This window comes from Argopecten irradians, chromosome 6, assembly GCF_041381155.1.
Source record: "Argopecten irradians isolate NY chromosome 6, Ai_NY, whole genome shotgun sequence".
NCBI lineage: Eukaryota > Metazoa > Mollusca > Bivalvia > Pectinida > Pectinidae > Argopecten > Argopecten irradians.
The window spans coordinates 10,878,552-10,899,972 of NC_091139.1; the positions used below are offsets into that span (position 1 = coordinate 10,878,552).

The 21,421-nt window shown below is 34.0% G+C and overlaps 1 protein-coding gene across 6 annotated transcripts in view; it reads left to right on the top strand.

Annotated features, from left to right (window-relative positions):
* The window catches only part of LOC138324959 (interleukin-6 receptor subunit beta-like), an 88,236-nt gene that overhangs the window by 56,382 nt on the left and 10,433 nt on the right, over positions 1-21,421 (top strand). For 3 of the 6 annotated variants that reach the window (XM_069270247.1, XM_069270252.1, XM_069270248.1), the window contains 3 exons: positions 627-696; positions 16,739-16,889; positions 20,896-21,171. In XM_069270247.1, coding sequence (XP_069126348.1) covers positions 16,796-16,889; positions 20,896-21,171 — 370 coding nt within the window. In that variant the 5' untranslated portion in view covers positions 627-696; positions 16,739-16,795. Of the gene's footprint in view, positions 1-626; positions 697-6,720; positions 6,978-10,695; positions 11,793-13,319; positions 13,506-16,738; positions 16,890-20,895; positions 21,172-21,421 lie in introns of those variants that run through there. The other 3 variants (XM_069270250.1, XM_069270249.1, XM_069270251.1) reach the window with 3 other exon arrangements.

Consider the following 21,421-nt stretch of genomic DNA (forward strand, 5'->3'; position numbering starts at 1 on the left):
TTTTGTGAGTGCAATTTATGACATTTTCTCGCCGTTTTCCCTACGAAAAGTATGACATTGTGCTCGAAAACAAATGACATCATGATCAATACCTACCCTCAAGGGCAGATAACTCTGTAATATACAAATATAGAATAGGGTTAAATAAGTATAAAAATAGTTCACCTGTCCAAATGTCTACTTCTTCTAATCTATGATATTATGGGAAATTGCAGTATGCTAGGGTGAAGGGTTGTTGAAAAGAATGACCATGACCTTCTAGTATGTTGACCACCTCATTTAACTATGTCATGGACTATTACAGGTGTTCAAGACTTTAAATTGAAACTCGCTGTACAAATTAAACTGGTGTTTTTTGTACGGATATAGAGTATAAGAATGAAAAGTTAGATATTCAAGGGAGATAACTCACAGGAAACATCACTGGATGATATAAATTGATATTAAGTGATAAGCCACAAAATAATTGCCCATTAATGAAATTGGTAGCTATTTTATTCATAACATTTCAGCAGAAAGTTTACTCTTCAAAACCTCTTCAATGTGCAAAGAAAACATTTTTATCAAGAAGTATTGGAATTTATTTTTAGTACAACTTGTGTACCGGTATCTTTCTTCTGTTTTAGTTTGAATGCCCACAATGTAAGGAAAGGATGGGAACTGACCAATAAAGTCACAAAGACACAGTCTTCAGAAGTAAGTAATGCATGAATATAATAACGATATTATAGCTGAATATTACAGAGTTATCTGCCCTTAATGGAAAAGTATTGACTGTGATGTCATGTGTATATGGGTACATAATTTTTTTCAAAGAAAGCAATTAATATGCATTTTGATTAGAGAGAAAAAAATAGAAAAAAAAATTAATGCTAAGTTTTGTTCACAAAATAATAATATCACAATCGATACCTACTGGTAAGGTAATATAACTCTGTAATATGTAAATACGGAATAATAAAATGACCTTGACATTGAAGATCAAAGGGAGGTAATGTAAATCAGGATTTTTTTTGCTTTCTCTATTTCACAATCTCATGAACAAAAATTAAAAATAGTCGTCGTAGAATTTCTCTTAGAGGGAAAATCTCATCTCAAATAAAATAAAATCACAAAATGTTGATCAGTAAAATAAGATGCTAGCATCATATGGTAAAATGTTCACCTAGTGTCTAGAATTTGCTATTTTATGGGTGCATGGGAGAAAATTGTCAAAAATGAAAGAGAGCAAGTCTGTCCAGTTTGTACCAAAATTAAATACATTTTAGTTTTGCTGCATAAGATCTCTATCAAATATTCTGATTTTAAGAATTTCACCTGAGGCTTCTAAACAGTAAATAACATTATATTGGCCATTTATAAAAGGGGAAATTTTGTACTTTCCTGACGTAAAGGGAAATCTGTAAATGTCAAAGGAGAAACTGAAAATTGCCCATCAGACACAAAATTACACACCAAATCTGTGTAAGCTGCTTTAGGGAGTATTTACAAGGCTGCTCTGTTGATGCATTATGCAGGGAATCTGTTAACACGTTTTTATCACAATACTGAAACAAATTTACTTTGGCGGAAATATTTAGGAAACTTAATTTCACTGTAATGCGTTTCGATCATCAACTGAAACTAGATGTTAAAACATTTTTCATATGCAGCTTACCTGCCTGAAGAGCAAGAGAGTTTTTATTCAATCATGCAATGCCCATTTGGTGTCTGACCTATCATCATCGACTTATCTGCTTAAAATTCTCCAAAACCAAACAATTCAAAGTCCTGATATTGTACCTATAGCATGCTTGGATAAAGGACTTAGCAAGTTTGATCAAATATATTACCTTGACTTTCATTCATATTGTCACAGGTATGGTAAAATCTTTACAGAATATTTCTTACCAACTGAAAAAACCAATAGTCTATATATTGGGCCTGTAGCTGATTATGCTGGATCAAAGCACTTTTCTTCGAATAAATGGCCTTGACCTTTAATTGACGTCATGCATGTTTGAATGAATGACCTTGAAGATTTAAATTGAGAAGGTATTTTTATCATGGCTTTGATTATTTTGACCCCTTCTTCATCCAATGAGCTTAATTTTCTGAAAGAATTTGATTGAACCTGTATGTCATTGTATTTCATATTTACAAAGATTTTGAAAGACATAAAAGCACATTGTTTACTTGTAATGAGCGACCTCGGACATCATTTGTTTTACCAAATCAACTAATGGATTGTGTCAAATGGAAAAACTAAAATCTCTTTTTTCCTGTTTTTGGTTTACAATTACATGTCTACATTGAAGTAATTTATCTGTGATGTGTGGAAACCTTTTAGTACATACATTTACCTGTAATTTACACCTGGGTTTGACAGGTAGATTAGACAGGTAACAAGTGATGATCGGAAGGACATCCGAGGCCGACTTACTGTGGTCAGGAACAGGTGACATTGGTAATGAGATAGGGGCGTAATAACCACAAAAGGGTTTCCTCTGAATTTCACTGAACATAACCACGGCGGAGAGATAAAGTTGTATCGTAGTTGACATTGACGATAGAAAGGTGCTTGACCAGCATGTATTGAGGTATTGAATTCGCTGTACATCGATTATGTGGCGGCCTCGGTGAAACCTGGCCGACATGTCAAGTAAAATCTGATTTAGTCTGGTAAATGATCCTAACAAACATGGTAACAGAGAGAAAAACACCCAACCACTGCCCAACAAAAGTTAATCTATTGCAGCCTGGATGGATAGGTTACCAGCAGTGGTACAGGCATGGGTTTATCAGATGACATAGAAGTATAGTCGTAACTTATGTAATAAAAGATTTGTCTTTTACTATACAAGGACGTTCGATATTCAATTATTGGTCTTGGCACTCTGTGGTCTGTATTCTGTACAGCTGTATATATACATACAGATATAGGTACCTGTGTCTTTGCCTTGTTTGCATTCTCAATTTTCTTTGGCATCAACAACCATTACCTTTAGCATCAACGACCATGACCTTTAGCATCAACAACCATGACCTTTAGCATCAACAACCATGACATTCTGTATCAACAACCATGACCTTTAACATTTTAGGCCATGATGGCTAATCATCATTCTCTCACTCTAGCCATTCAACCAAACAACCAACTACCTCTGGGATGCAACTACAAAGCTCATATGGAGCAATTGCCAAAGATGGTAATTTTTTTCTCTGAGTACTCCGGATTTCCTCTATCCTTGAAACACTTGGCTGTTATTAGGGTGGAAAACAAAATAAAAATCCAAATAAAACTCCTTATCAAGGGTTTCTTTAATAATTTCTTAATTGTCTGACCAACATTCCATTGGTTTTTTTCTGTGTTTTTCTTTGGGGGAGGGGAGGGGGAAGGAACTAGTTGCTCTCAAAAATTGTTTGCAGCACCTTAGCTCACCGGTATGGAATGTGCCATGTTACCATTACCAGTCAGGGATTAGATAACATTTGATCAGATGTTAATTTGTCTGGTACAAGAAGCCACAGGCTACCACTAAAGTACAGGTAGTTTAGATTAATTTACACATACAGGTGTTGCAGTACCATGTGGTATAGCTATACCATTATGTGGGAGGACAGTTGGCCAATGTAGTCTTTCTAGGAACCATCTGACATTCAACTACCTTGTGTCAAAACTCCAAAGTGACGCGAAAAATGAGAGTGTTAAGATTAATTGAGCTAGTTGATATTGAACTATGTTTTCCACACTTGACCATTAGAATGCTACAGGTGGGTGGTCACTCCTTTTGACTCTGGCCAGCGGAAGTGTTGGCCGGCCAGGTTTTTGACCAACATGCCTATTCATCATATATTTACCTGTAGAAAACTACCTATTTATTGATTTAGCAGTCAGGCTACCCGATCATCATTACATAGGCAATCGTTACGCAGACCTATTGTCGGCAAAAATAGCCCCCAGGCCCTACTGGTCACTTATTGTCTGACCGCTAACTGGATGAATCATAGAAGAGGTCAGTCTGATCCTCGTACTAATCACTAACGGTCACTCACCCTAGCCATTCATACCTGTGTGGGCTTCACTGACCGTTTACCTGTGTTTTGGTTGTGGTGGTTCCAATTGGTCACTCACTGCCTTGTCCAGACGTATCCTGCTGATTTTGGACAGTGAATGAAAAAGTGAATGGTCAGTACAATTAGGGACCACTGTGACTCTGATGAGTTTACTGTTGTGTTTTATTTACATCTATTATAGGTTTGACCAGACTCTCTAATCTTGTTTGACCATTGAAGTATTTCAGTTGGAGATCTGCAGTAAGGCAGAGTGAAATTACAACTTATAGAAAACAGACAATTCCATCAATTATTTTCTCAGCAGGCTTTGACACTGACGGCTTGACCAAACTTTTGTTTAGATATTAACCAGTGTGACTTTGAAGATAAACAGTGGTCAGCTAACAGAGGGATTTACAGGATAATCCACAGCGGTCAGTTCTGGATAAGGAAGAGTGACCGACACTCATTATCACAGTACTCCAGATCACTGGTCAGTTTTTGACGGCTTGGACTCTCTAAATCTTCTCACTGACCATTTGAGTCCCTCACTTCACACCTCCCTTCACCCTGTCAAACCTGAGGCTCACACCTAGTGTGGTGATAAGGAGTGTGTCAGTCATTAACTACTTAAAACACATGGTCAAGGATTAGATCACTAGACACTACTGGACATTGCCTCTGCAAGACATTGCTTGGATTTTATAATTAATGTGCAACACCTTTGAAAAACACAAGTTCTGACAAGATATTGGATTTAGCATTGAAAGTAAGATATTTAAGCTTTTCTAATTGTGTGTTAATTGGCTTATATCAAATTCAAAACTATGTAATAGACATATGCTTTATTTAAAAAGGTGTTTTTTAAGTTAAACTGTAGCAATATTACTATTAAACCTGTCTATAAAGACTACCCAATAGACAGAGAGAATTAATGTTATATATAGCAAAACTAACGGTCTTTATACTCAGGTAAAAATGTGTTAAGAACTGGCCATAGGGGATCCAAAGAAAGTGGTCTCATTAAGCAGGTGGTCTTTATACACAGGTTGTCTCTATATACAGGTGGTCTCTATAAGAGGCAATTGGTGTTCTTATAGGCAGGCTGCACTCTACTGAACAACTGGAAATGATATAAATATAGGCTTTGAAAATAGCTTAGTAATTGTGTAGTTCTCAATATCTCAATTAAGTAAAACATTTTTGTAATGATTTATATGTCAATCTTTCCCAAGATAATTCTACCACAACCATGCACCGAGACAGTCAAAGATTTTGATATATTGAACCACATATAAATGCACTGTCGTGCTTTTCAGACGATTGTGTCTGATTTTGTACTTTATGCTTCTCCGCATTCCCTGTTTGTATATCATCTAGCTCAAGGCCTTTGGTACAAGAATTTCAGAGTTCCTTACATGCAAAATATTGATAAAAACATAAAATTCACATCAATTGTGAATAATTTTATAGTTATGCACGATTCCTATACACTTTGTTCCGACTGCATATAAACACTGGTCGTATTTGGGAGATGACATTTAAAATAAAACAATTATTGACTTGATTTATTGAATGACTTGGACTCATGTTAACCTGTAAATACTTAATATAGTAATGGACAAAGAGCCGAAATGGGTTTTATGAATATTTAATAGAGTAGCTCGTAACATTTATCAAAAGCATATTGCTCTATATCAATTTTCATTACAGTGAAGCGGATCCTTTTTCAGTATAAAAAGCCTTGTAAAACACTTGGGGCATAATATTCAATTAGTACTGGAATATGATGGAGAGATAGATAGGTGTTTGTATGTATGGTAATTCAGTAACGATATTGATACCACCATAATACTTTTAGTAAACAATATTGGCAGTGTCATCTAGCAGTGCAAATTTAATTTGATGTGAGTAACATTAAATATAACATTTCCTATCGTTATGTCATTGGTTTCTGACTGATAACTTGTATAACAAGGATATTTGGCTTATACAATTAAAGTCAGAATTTCTATAACAGTGAAGTAGACTTGGACTGTATTAATTAAGTCACTCACAAGTGTCTTATGTGACTTATCAAAATTAACATAGAAGGAAAACTTTGAATTCAATGATATTTTTTAAATCGTATGTAACTACTTTAATTTGTCACAGAAACACACAAGAAATTATTATAACTAATATCAGATATTGCATACTGGTTTCAATAGCATATGAAATATTAACTTCAAGTGAAAGCAAAGGAAGAAGAAAACTTTGGCATTTTTCTGAAGTATGAAGTGTAATTTGTATCAAACTGCCCTTTATTGGTCCTTTTATTTGAATATTTGTTGATTTGTCTGACATTCAAGCCTTGTTAGAATCTGACTATATTCGTACTAGACTCGTGGTCCCAGACAGATAACGACAGTGATCTAACATGATGTTATAATGTACACCCCGCAGACATTCATGGCTGACGACGACTCGCCTGCAGACCTCAATATTCTCCCGTGGCTCGGGGCCTTCCACTCATAACCTATAACAAAAGTTGTGAGATGAAGTAAATAACAGTTAGACTATTTTACTGATGCCACATCCAAACTCTGCCAGGTAGATATTAGAACGGACGCCTGAGATTCCCGCAGTGAAAGCCCCTGTGTGTATGTTATACACTGTTATTGATCCTACAGGGCTTTTCTGTTCTATACCCAAAGATGTAATCTCCTGTATCTCTAGTTGATAGCGTACCCTGCCTATATACAGTATATGTACCACCATCCCGTGTTGTCAGTCGGAACTCTTCAGTGTCCGTGATCACAATAACTATATCTTACAACGTGGATTTTTATAACTTACCTGTGATGTTTTAATTGACTGACATCGTAATGGCAGTGAAAAGTGGTTCGTTAGCGCTTGTGTATTTACTGATGTGATTCGGGGATGGTTAAAGCTGGTTTAAGGTAATTTCTGTCATTCAGTTGATAAACTTATGATACCCAAGTAATTAGCTGTCATGGCAACCACTTTAATCACTGATATGTATGAATATGATTAATGAGCATCATTGGGATGTATCGAATTGATTGATCGGTCTGGGACAGTATTAAGAGATCCGAGATACTGATACAGGTGCGTGCTGGTATTACAGGTGAGAGTATCCTATCTCATGCTATCGTGATCTCTGCTCGTTAGCTACCTTGATTATTGGTATCAGAAACATCGTTAGTGCCCCTTTAACATTTACAATTGATTTTAAATCCAGGAAGATGAAACGTCTCCGTCTAAATAGCGTTACGGCGAAGGTAACATCAAATCTGCACCAATAGGAACTGATGTATTTAGAAATCAGCTGAGTGAAACGAAAACCATTAAACCGATATAACCTATTTGGTTCATGTATAGTGTTAGTTTTATGTTGATCGCCTTTGTAAGGTTTAAAAATATTTTTATCTAAATATGCAAATGTGTTCAATTTTCATGATCTGACATTTATAAGTCAGTTGCATGTTAGTTTGCCATTTATCCGATTTTAACAAGATTTGACAAATTACAGCCTTTAAGATGTGCGGTTAATGTTGTCTTCAATTTTTGCTGTACATGTATATGCATCAATCAGATCATTAATATGGAAATCACACTTGATTTATTGACACTTCCTTCAATTTAACATTTTTATTCATTTATTATTTTTAATATTTTTTGCACATCACTGCACTAGCTGAGAAGCTATAAATGAATTTTCCATGTTTACCTTACAGATATACACTCAACAAACACGTATCAAATTTGAGGAGATTTCTATTTAATGGATGCTGATAACGTATCCACCTTTAGGAGTTTGTGTATATATTTTCTCAATTTTATTAAGACTCAAGGTTAAATTGTGAATCCTGCAATTTCTATACCTAGATTCTGCATATGTACGGTAATTCTAGGTATGTTGTAATCGCTTCAAGTTTATCTGTTGAGTATCGTTTGTCCACAATGAGGTTGCAATGAATAGGATCTCTTTGACTTCATGAAGATTGAGCGCTTTATATATGTTAACATGTTTAAGCTCAGTGGGGGATACATATTTTAAACCTGTAGATTATCTCCAAGGAAATGAATATTTATTTTATGTTACAAAAAAATATGTAATACACAAACTCAGCTTTGAAATGGAAGTTATGGGTTCATTTTGTTACAAATGTCTATAAGATTAGGCCCTGTATTCAGCTGGTTGTGAACGACAAACGACTAAGTATTGTATACGACGTCATTATCACAGGTAACACTGTTAACGACCATTACACGATAACACAGGTAACATTAGGTAAAAGTTATACCAGGTAATAGGTAGACATTATTGACCAGTATGGCAGATATATGACGGCCATACACCCGTACACTAGCATCGACACACGTCAGGATCACAACCAAGGCTGACGTTGACTCTAATAGATTTTTATTGTCATTGTTTGACAGTCGATACATCTGTATTATAAATTGTATGGATTCTCGATTCGTAAATCATTTTACTTGTTTGATTTGTAATGAATACTATTGTTGTTCATTTCTATGGGATGGCGGTATGTTTAAGTGGTATCTGACTTTGTGTTACGGTATGTTAATTAGATAGGCGACAAAACAGGATCCGAACATGATTGATCATTATAAGTATTTCTTTATTGTGTCAATTACATTTTTATTTGCTAAAGTTATAACTGTTTAAACTAAGGGTTAGGTAAAGTTTACAAATTACAACAATATTGATAAGTTACTTGTGTCATGTTTAGATATTTCAATGATATTTGATGATGTATCAACACATATGAAATTTTTGAAAAGCAGGAAACTCTTGTAACTCGGTTATTTCATTGCCTATAAAAACTACAATTTTTTCATAGGAAAGCTCTTATTCTTTATATTCTTTATTATTTCTTTAAAACCTATATTTATACATCCGTTCCTGTAGGAAATCATTAACTTAATTATTTTGTAAGATTGAGGAATTGGAGTAAAACTAGTATCAAAATAATTTGACAATGTGCTTTAGTTTTGTTACATTGCCGTATATAAATCCATAAGCCTTTTGGTTCTCTCAGCAGGCCATGAACTAATTAACGAAACAGCTAGAGCTTTTGAAATCAGCATGTCAAAATCTGTCAATAGGATTATCACAGCGTTTAAAAGTTAAAAATAAACTTTTTATAACTCTTATCAGATTATGCAATCATGCATAATTAATCCAGATTAATTGCTGGCAGGTTATTTCCTCTTCGTTAAACTGCGCAGATTCAGGATTAGAGCTTTGCTGACTGTAACAGACTCACTTCGCTAAATCATGTGTCATTTCCTAATTGTGTTTTTTCCAGGCCTAGCAAGAATTTATCTGTTTCTTTGTGGATGTTGATATGTTTCGTTTATCTTTTTTTGGTGTCTTGTTGTCCCATAGAGGCTTGTTTAACTACGATGTTTAATGCCCTTGTTCCCAAATCTCAAGGACAAGTCGCCGTAGGTCTTGAAATAAATTTGTACATTAGTGAAATAATTTAGGTTAAAAATACAGGCGTTTCTGTTTCATAAGACAGCCTGTCAGGTAAAGTTGTAGAAACCACAAAAAGTTTAAATAGTTCATATCTCCAGGGCTTTTTCACAAACAGAAATTCAGGTAATGTTTATGCATATCTACAAAATCTCTATATACACTGTATATTTCTTGCCTAGCTGCACTAAGAGACAGATAACCTGCATAAATACCTTGTTTTGACAGTTTGATATTTATGTTTAAAATGTCTTTAGGAAACCGATTCATCAAATCCTATAACAAAAAAAGATTGTGAACTACGGTAGTATATATTGTAAAGGAAAAAAATTGTTTACTGCACAAATATACACAGGTAGACCGATTGTCTTATTGAAATTACCTGAGAATATTTGTAGTTTAAAGCTAAAGATATATAGAAGAAGTGCAAACTTGTCTTATTGATAGTAATTAAGTCGGAGGCTTATTACAGTCACTCATGACTAATTTGAAAACCATTTAATTTACGTTTCCAAATTTCAATAAGAGAGATATCACAAATTGCATTGAAATTTAAAGGACTGGAAGGTTACGGTATGACTTTTTAAGTGTAATGAAGTTCTGTGGTTTATTTATCTGTATCCTGTATAAGTGACACATTAAGTAGGTCCGGTTTCTACATTCTGACCTTGACCTCATATCCTGTCAAGGTTATTGGCTTTTCTAATGTAGGTCACGACTACAAATTAGCCACTTGAGCTCTTCTGTCACTCTCACCTGACACCACTTGGCCATTTTTGTGTTGCATGGATCTTCCCCAAAGGAAAATCAATAGGTAAGCTTCCTATATCTCTGTAGAGGAGTGTAAATAATTTACATACTTCAACATGAAAATGTTTGAAATTGCTTTCAACTCTGAAGCTTTTAAGTTATACTGGGTCATATCTAAACATATGAATGTAATTAGCTCTTAGAGAACACATCCCGTTTATTTTTAACCCTGTTTGGCTTGCAAATGTAAATATACTGCAGTTTTAAATTATTCATTTCCTCTGGGTTCAACATGCTTCATTTTCTTGTCTCCAAGTTTTTTTAATCAATACAAAAACTTGAGCGGTGTTGTTGGGTGACTCACAGGAAATTGAGAGTTTTATAAGGATTTGTTTTGTGTTTTTTGGAGATTTGGGTGACTGTCACACCCTATTTCGTGCCTTGATCATCAATCATTTGCGGAAACGTTAATATCGGGGTTTATTCATACAGTAGCTCCCTTCTTTTTGTGAGGAAGAAATATTTCAATACAATTGATGACGGAGAAAAGTATATATTTACTCTGCGGACCTTTGGGCCAATTACCTAATGCTTTCTTGTTGAATGTAGATAGATCTTCTAGTTTAAGTGTTATGTACATAAGTACAGGTAAACGGACAGGTAACACTCAGGTATTCGGTCAGGTGTGCCTTGTGTCTACAATCTAAAGAGGACTGGAGCTTTCAAAGTTTGTCTTGTCGAAACCGATGGCCAATTACATGTACATTTAACGACCAGAATCTCTCAGTTTGAAATTTCTCACCTCTGTCAGGTGAGGAATTATTGACAGAAAAATTCTTCCTCCAGATCGGATCAAATCTCTGGATTAAGATTATGAGACATATAAAGTCAAAGGATTAAGTTCAATTCTCGGTGAACAACATAAAACATGTTTTCCAGCGAGTGTGTATACATTGTATGTAACATTTAAAGTTTTCGAGAGAGCTATCAACACTTACATATATTGTGAATATTATGAAGTGTATATCTGATAAATGTGTAAATTATACCTCGGAGTACTGATATCTACTGTGGGTGAGTTGTCCTCTACGGCTGATGAATTATTGGTAACCTCTCTGCTAACACAGCTATGATGATTCTCTAGTCTTACTCAGCGTTTACAACTAATTGAATTCATACATCGTCATCGCGGTATTGTACTTTTATCTACCTGCTTGTACTTCTATTACAAAATTCCAACATTCCTGAGGATTTAGGACTCTGTGGATCGATGCTGGGATTACTTGTAGCTATTTCCAACTTCTAATTCCAAAATTCAGGGCTGTTGAATGGATTGTATTGAGTTTCTCTTTGTGAAATACTGAAATCCCAGTCTTGCCTCGTGTTTATGGATATTAAGTTCTCTTAGGATTAACAAACTCTGTGGTGTATTAGTTTACCTGTGAATAAAGTTTTCGGAGATCTATCAGTGTGAGTTAATCAGGAACAACATCAAAAGGTTGGTTTAAAACTTAGATTTACATCTCATATGTTGATACTGAAGATAATAGATTTACAGTTCATATGTGTGCTGAAGATTATAGATTCACATTTCATATGTTTGTGCTGAAGATAATAGATTTACATTTCATATGAGATTACATTCAATGTTGTGCTGAAGATAATAGAACATTTCATATGTTGGTGAAGATAAATTTACATTTCATATGTAGTGCTGAAGATTATAAATTTACATTTCATATGTTGGTTAAAGATAATAGATTTACATTTCTTATGTTGGTGCTGAAGATAATAGATTTACATTTCATTTTGCTACAGATAACAGATTTTCAAACCCAATTAACATACCTTATCATTAATAATTAGTCAGTCCTGAATTTCGCTACTTATGTATTCATAATTAAATGAACGTCCGTCAAGTTTATCATACATGTAGGATTAAGTAAATGATGATGCGCTTGAGTGAAATTAATTTGTTTTGAGAACAAGCCCCCTTATGTTAATTCAGGTCACGGTATGTGTATTGTAGTCGTAGGTAGGAATCCTGGTTCAATGTGATTAATCACCTTCTCCAGTTTTGGCATGATGTATATATGAAGTCTTTTCGTGGGATGTAAATTGACTTCCCAGAATTAAGTACATTCTCATAATTAATAAAAAGTACCTGTAGTTTTGTTTATTGTCATAGTGGGGTTATTGACTGCTTGAGAAGAACAATATTCACAATGATTCTATGGTTACTTGAGTTACTGTAAAGATAGTTATTTTGGGGGGCCAAAATTTTCGTGATTTGCATAGGCCTTAAATGAGAAATTTAAATTTTGACAATCTAAATCAAAATTTTGCTGGGTGATTGAAGAATCTTATATTTCACAGATGAAAATGGCATGAGCAAGACAATTGCCTGCAAAATCTCCAAAATATCATCCCCGAAAAAAATTATTTAAAAAATGCTGTAGTTGACTAAGTCTGCTTGCGTAAAATAAGGTGCTTATAATATAATTGCTTTGAAAACTGTAAACATGGAGTGTTGAGCACAATTATAAGATAAATGAGAAATAATTAAGTATTATAATTTGTCTAAATGTGCTTAAATATGCTGAATATAATATATATATATATAAGAATACAAAAAAAAAAATTCTTGATTTGGTATAAAAATTCAACAATTTTTTTCCTTTTGAAAAATTAACATTTTCTAGACTCCAAACAAAATTAAACCTCCTTCAGTAACTAAGTTTGAACAAAACTTTGCCTGTTAACCAATCCTTTTGTTTTCAATAAAATATTTTGAATTGAACGAAACTCTCAAACAAGTACACATGTCCATACATTCTCAATTAATGATGTTATAAAGATCACTTAGACAAATCTCCTAAATTATCATATAATTGCTGTGTCTACCTGTTGTTATGGTAGATTTACACCTGTGACATAAGCGGTAAAGAGAGGCACGCTTACACAAATTTGTTATGTATAATATAAGTGTAGCAAAGCTCTATAGCTCAGGGCTAGACGTGACACAGTCTGACTTAACGTTATACCTGCCGCCTGTGTGTCACTGATTGGAGAGATGAAAAGCATTATCTTATTTCTCCATCTGTAGGATAGACAGACTTGCTTCTAGCAACGACTCTACCTTTACTTATAATTACAAGCTTCTCTTTGATGTAATCAAAGTTTTTGTGTGAAGGAATTGATTAAATCACAGGTAAGGTGATGTCTTATTCTTCAGGTAGAAAAAGCATCAATTTTTTATCTGGGATGATTAATTGAATAAGTAGGTTTTGACATTTTCTTTTTATGACTTCAAATCTTTGATGTTATCAACTTTTATTTTGGATGTAATCTGGGTATCAATATGTGCCCTAGATATTAATGAGATTATTTGTACATGTCAGTTAAACACTTAAACCATCTTTGATCCATTCTTTCCTCTTTTCTGTCTTAACATTGTTTATATACTGTACTTGACATTTTTATGACCCCCGCCATCTTTAAAATTCTAACTGTTGTTTCCAAGCTTCTCTTTGATCCAGATCTTTGTTTACTGCAATTTACTTTTCAATTTGATATTTTGTTTATTTAACAGACTTCACAGCTCTGGGTGTGAAACCGTTTATTTCTATGACTATTTGCTATGTAATATCTTACACAACTTTCACACTACTGACGGTAAAACCAACAACGGAATGCTGCCCTTTTGTGATAAGCTTGGAGTAATGACTCCCTAGGTGTCGGCACAGGGGCTGGATTAGGAGATGCAAGCACGGGATATTAGGGAATCATTGTTACGGGATTAGGGTCTGTTGGGATTAAGTATGGACAGACATTAGGTAATATTCTATTGCTAATCCCAAGGATTATCCTAAGAGGGTCTGAAGCTTGGGAAACTGTTATAACAACAGTAGCATAATATATTGGATTTTACCAACACATTATAGACATTGGCAAAATATACTCTACAGCTAATTAAACACTGTCCTTGTCGCCAAACATATAAGGCTGACAAATCTACAGCCTCTTCAGTGCTGTGTTATACCCAGTGGAAGTTGGACAACAAAAAATGACATCATAGCCATATTTTAATGCTTCATATAGTAACAGATTTCAATTAGGAATATCCTGGAATATATATACAGTTGGACAAACTTAAATATCCTTACCTATATACTTATGAAAAGGTATGTACAAATGTGTTTATAAACATATATAATATAATTACTAGTATAATTTTTTCTATCCTCGAGACAGAATATTAAAATAGTTTAATTGTCAAATACTTCTTATTTAAAAAAAACTTTCCAAGAGGAAATTTATTTATGTATTAAAATATTTTAAAACCCATAACATCAAATTTTAGATTTTGAAATTGTTTTTAAAGAAAATTCAGTCATGAGTGCTGTGATTTTTGCAGTAAAATTAACTTTTTTGAATTGATAAATGCTGAATTCTAAATAAACATATAGCAATGATTGGAGTAGTATAAATTGCTAGAGAAGCACTTTTTCACTTAAATTGTTGATGAAAAGGAAAGCCGGAAATGCTTAGAAAAGTTTACTTTGATATTCCATTGATAAAAATCTTATATAGTGAAAACCTAAATTCACATTGAATCGGGTTTATGGTACATTGATTGTGTCAAATTGCTGTATTTTGCCTCCAGTCATGTTAAATATCGCCATGGTAACTTTATAGAACCATAACAATAAATTTGTATTACAAATTAGCCATTACTATATTTTACTAGTAGTTGTAAATCTAATTATACCCGACAATGTTTCACATAATGTCTGTTACACAATTCACAATGTTACGGCCTATCATGCTAGCGATCTCTGTAACTGTTCTATGCCTGCATGCATCCGCAGCGTAACTGTCAGAATTGAAAAACAGACTAGACATGATTTTGTGAAAATTTCGTTTCATTAATTACGAAGGATTTCATTTGGTATTGCCACCGGGCTGAGATCTATGTTGGACCATAAGCTCCGAGTGTGGGATATCAGCAAAGATAGGCAAGAGAGTGCGGCCTTATCTTATCCATATCACACAATTATTCTACCATCAAATGCCGACAAAATTGACAGTTAAACTGATTTAAACACCCATAAATAATATCCCAGCGAATCTGAAATATCAAGTTTTGTATGTGCCTCATTATGACCCAAATCAAATTATCCGTTTCAAAGTGATGGGAGGGGGAACGATGGGTGAGAACGGCAGGAGCTTGGGACATTGTCAAAATAATAGCGTTAATTACAGGAAGTTGGTTGTCCCCTTCGCTCCCAACAGACAATTGTCTCTCCCCATTATCATCAGGTTAGGTCAATGAGGGGTATGAGTCAATACCCACTACAGAAACATTTCTGTTACATTTTTATGTCTATTTATTGCAAATTAGAGAGTTATCTGTTCTTGAGGTATGTCTTTGAGGTATGTACAGAGTTATCTGCCCTTTAGGAGAAATGTTGTCTTTTAAGTTGTCACATGATTAGTTTGTGTAAAAATTCTGACATTTAATTCATTTAAATGTAAATATGACGAGCAATACAATGCGGTTGCTGAGTATGACGATGTCTCGACATCGTACGATCGTACCACACGACCTCTGGGTTGTGAGTTTAAATCCCATGTGGGGCAATTGCCAGGTACTGACCGCAGGTTGGTGGTTTTTCTCCATGTACTCCAGCTTTCCTCCAACAATCCTGGCATGTCCTTACATGACCCTGGATGTTAATAGGACATTAAACTAATAAAAAAAAAACTAACCTCAATGCTAGGGGAGATAACTGCTGAATAATGTGAAAATCTAGAATAAGTAATACAATTGGATATGTTTAAGACAATTATTCACTTCTTCACGTTTAAGATCCATTTTTCAAAGTTTATTTGGATTTCATAATCAAAATTAGATCTCCATATTTACCCTGATTTTTATGCTGGTTTGAAAATTTTCATATTGATCAAGGTTAAAAGGGGGGAAAAATTAAGACACTTTTGATATTCATGTATGTTTAACATATAACATATTTCTTGATCTCAACCTACTGAAAGATATGTTACAAATATTCTTTTTCTTAAGGGTTAAGCATTGTTAGTGACCCCGGGAAGTCAGGCAATACAGACCCACTAGGCCTCTTCTATATATAAATTAATCCATCTATATGTTGACTGCATAATGATCCTAAAAAGTCACAATAAATGTCAAAACATGTCTTAAAGTTTCATCTTGATACAATATATCTATTTTTATTTCCAGTTGAGTAAATTTTCATGTTTCAGTGAGCCGTTGTATAATCATATTATACTACATGTATTCAGAATTCAACACGAATGACAAAAATAGCCTGATTTTGTCATGTGGAAAAGAGAATTTATCATTTTGCACTATCTAACTTTGTACAGCCTGGTGTATACTAATGTTGAGATTTTACCTTACAGGTACAACCTGTATGTGATGTGTTAGGGTGACGGACATGAACAATCTACCCTGGTGGTATGGAAGGCGTGGCACTGTACGCTCTTCTCTCCCTCATCGCCACGGCAACCTCTGCCTCCGGCTTCATGTACAACAATGATGGGGACATTGGAGGTAAGTATAAGCAATTAAGTTTAAGTAGAGTAAATATGCTTAACTTATTCACCCCTGAAGACATATATAGGCTTGTCCAAATCAAAGAATAGACCAATCCATTATGAAATTTCAGGGATGAATGATAAAAATTTTAGTAGATATTTTACACTTCCCACACCTTTCCTTGTTGGAGGGGGAGGAGGATGACTGAGTGGTTAAGATGTCCCAAGGTTTTACCACAAGTCCTCCAACTGTGGGTTGCGAGTTTGAATTCCATGTGGGGTAGTTGTCAGATACTGACTGCTGGCGGTGGTTTTCCCTCGAGGTACTCTGGATTTCCTCCACTATCTAAACCTGGTACATCCTTTATGACCCTTGTAGGGGGGATTAGGGGTAGGAGTTGATATTTTATGTGTTACCTATGTCAGTCCGATCCTGTTCTATGTCACTTTCATATGGAGGTGGGGGCTGATTCTAACTTTGTCAGATATGTATGACAACCTTTTTGTGTAAAGAATATCATTCATCGATACCATGACCTTCCTCAGATATTAAAAAAACTTTTAAGCCCTGATGGCCTTTGATAGATAAACTAAGTGTTTAGGTGAGCATGACCACATTTTAGTACAGATATGATTTTATAGCCAGGAATAACATAAGACCACCAAGGAAGTGGTACCCAGTAACTGACCCCAAAGGGACATGATTCAGTGATTTACTAAAAAGCATATCATTTAGCCTAAATTGATTTGTAATTTTACCTGGATAATCTAAGACATGTCAATAAACTTACAGTCAAACTTGTTTATAAAGATCACCCCAAGAGAAAGTGGTCTTTCAACACAGTGAGGTCATATTGTTTATTGACCCTTTTATGACCCCTGAAAATGGTCTGATAGAGGTGATTTCTAAGACAGATTTTACAGGCGTTACCTTCTTAATCTGAGAAGAAAAAATGTAATCAGAATTTCACAATGTTCATTAAAGTCAATAACACTTCCCTGGTTCAGTGATTAAAAAAATAGAGTTTATTTTGAATATTAAAAATACATGATTCAGATTTCATAGCTAGATTATATCATATGAAGCTTAAACATGTTATCTTCTCAATCTCAATTTCTTTAAATTTAATTAAGATCAATAAAGATGATTATCATGAAAGTTAATGGCTGTATTAGATCGTAAAACTTGTTATGTTGAAGCTAATAATGGTGGTTTTTACGTGAATTACTCTTGTCATATCAGGATCTTTGTGAGAATAAACTGTTTAAGACTCGTTAAAACTATCATCAACTATCCATATATCACCAGTATAATTATTAGTAATAAATTAAATCCATAAACAGCACCAATCTTCCCCTCATTATTTTCGAATTTGATTCTGCATAAAACCTTTTTGCAAATAACAAAAATGTTCATCCTAATGTTTATCAATTTTCAAATATTGATCAATGAATCTGATTAGAGTTGAATAAATTTCATAGTTTTAAACAACTTTATAGTTTTCTCAACAGCATTTCGTCTTACATATCATTACAATTTTTTTTTTACTTCCTTGTTCATATATCGATAGCTGATAAAATCATTTTTAAATTAAATTTTAAAATTCTTCAATTATAGAATTCTAAAACTGTGATCATTTTAATGTTAGTATAATTTAAACTGCTACTAAAATTAGTTACATTGTAATTTGAATAAAAAGTAATTAAAACCTCTCTAGCATCCCTTATATCATGTAACTCATTCACCCCTGAAATTTCAAAATGGACTGCCCTAGTCTTTGATTTAGAAGAGTCTAAATGTGTTTTCAGGGGTTAATGAGTTTAAGATATTAAGATGGTGGCTGTAGATGAAGAGGTGGTACTGGGGCCACTGTCAGCTGAGACAATACATTATAGGTACATACAAAACACATTTCCTGGTATTTAGAATGTTTCAGACATGCCATTTGGATTTACAGACTAATTCCATGGAATCATAGAGCTTATCTCTTTAATATCCATCCAAAACCACTGATTTAACTATATAAGATAGACAAGGTCATGTTATGAACTTCCCACGCACATAGGAACTTATTCATGGTGAGGTTTCAATTTGTTTTCATGATTTTCTGTAATATACCCAGGGGAGCTCAGATTAAAATTGAAGGTGGGATAAAATGTTGGAGGTGAGATTTTCATTATAAAAAGGGATGGGGGTTTTATTGGAAAATAATATGGCAGTATATAAAATCTTGTGAACTTCTCGAGAAAAATGGTCATATTGCCAGATATTTCAAGTAAAGATAATTCAATGTAGAAGGACTTCAATGTGGAAACAAATGTTCATCTTTCTCACGGTTTTATCTGTTATTGCTTCATCAATATAATCCAACAAAAATACTGACATTTCAATTTTCTAAAGTTATTTTTTGTATGGGAAGTGAATCTAACTAGTCTTTAAAAAAATGTGATAAATATTACTTCTAGGTTTAGTTATAGAGCACTGCTGCATAAAGACTTGTCAGCTTACTTGAACATTATTTCATTTTTATGCTTTAAACATGAAATATTAAAGACAGGATGGGGATATACTGTTCCCCATAGCCTGACCTGTCCCCTCATTTTCTGTTCCGTCACTCTTTGATATATGAAAGGAGGGGCTGATCAGTGTTACGTATTTCCTCATGCCTGGAATACAATTTGATGATATGTAACAGAATATGCTTAGATATTAGCAAAACACTAATGTGATATATAGGTACAGATGATACTATTTACTATAGACATTTTGTTAATTGACTTTCTCTATGAATAATGTACCTTGCTCTATAACTCTGACAACGGGCGGGATAATATAATTTTATTTACTTCATGGACTTTGATGCAGAAACTACGAAAGCAAACTAGCGAAGGAAACTGACAAAGATTTATTGAATACTACAATAAATTTCATTTGTTTCACAGTTTATGTAAAAAATCATTTAATTTCAACGCAGAAACTAGCAGAGTACAGTAGTTTTATTATGTTTTATATTCAGTTGAATAGATCGATGGGAGCTTTAACACAATTTGAAAAGCACAATTAAAGATGTTACGTTCTCCAGCTTGCTTAAAATCAATGCTATTTTGACAGTGTACATATAAACAATGTGATTTGGCTGTCTTAAAAAATCTACATAAAGGAATGGTTATGAATGGTGCCTCTAAAAGATACTTTAAAGATGCTCCACCGCCGACAGAGTATAAATGATATTCATCATTTGAATAATAATTGGTGTTTAATCGTGCATATATATGTCTAATGAACATAAAAAAAATACATGAAATAATTTATTTTGCTTTTGGTACTTGCGTTATCAGTTCATCATTCCATATAGGATATAGTACTACGGAATTTTTTCGGGATGCAATTAATTATTTTTGATATTTTCATCTTGAAGTAAAATCAAAAGCTCAAACTTTTCAACGGTGGTATCTTTTGTAAGTGAAGAAAAGTACTAAATCGTCTGCTCCTATTTTTGATTGTGAAAAAATACCATTTGTCAGCGGTGGAGCATCTTTAAACTGGAGAATTGTTCATTAGACAGTTTTCAAAAGCTAATAAAAACCAAAGATGTATTGTTAAGAAATCACCCTACAGACTTTTTTCCTTAGAAAATAATTCCTCAAAATATTGATGAATTTGTCATTTTGTTTGCTTTTTGTATGATATTACTATCAAGTAAATCATTATCAGTTCCGTATTATATGGTATAAAAAATAATTGACATTGAAATTTTACAATGGACAGTTCTAGGCCTTGATTTTGAAGAGTCTAAATGTGTCTTCAGGTGTGAATGAATTCAGGTATACATACCTGAGAAAATATTCATTTTGAAAATTTGACTTTTATTAGCAAAAGGTTCTTGAAGTGTTTTAGCTATGTGAAATAAGTTGAAGTTTAAATGTCTTGATCACATCATGTAATGTTCTATGATAATACCATACTATAGCATCTGAATTCGTGAGGGCAAATGGTTTGATGATTGCTGTCTGTTTTTCAGTACTTTTGCCCGATGATCCCTACATTTACATCGGCCATGAGGTGGTGCTAACATGCAATCTGACCCGCCCCCTGGTGGAGAATTCCTCACGAATGTACTTTACGCGGAAGGATAATAAAGTGATTCCTGGGAAATATGTATTTCGCCTCAGCACACGCACGATACAGCTCCGCCTACCAATCGAGTCCATGTATGATGAGGGTAACTACGTCTGTAAGCTCAACACCACACATGGTACTCCCAAGGTCATCGCCAACCAGTATGTCAAGGTCGAATGTAAGTGTCATGTCAAGGTCACGTTGTTATATGTTCAAGGTCATATAACAGTTCAATGTCCAACCAGTATGTCAAGGTCAAGTGTAATTGTCATGTTACGGTCAATGTTTGATAAGTTCAATATCATATAAAAGTTTGATGTGAAAGTAAGAAATTTCTTTTGTGTGGATATACATGCTGAAGATGAGAATTCTGAGGTTTATTGTTTAAAACATGATAAAGTTTTAGTCACACGTCTCACTTTCTTGTG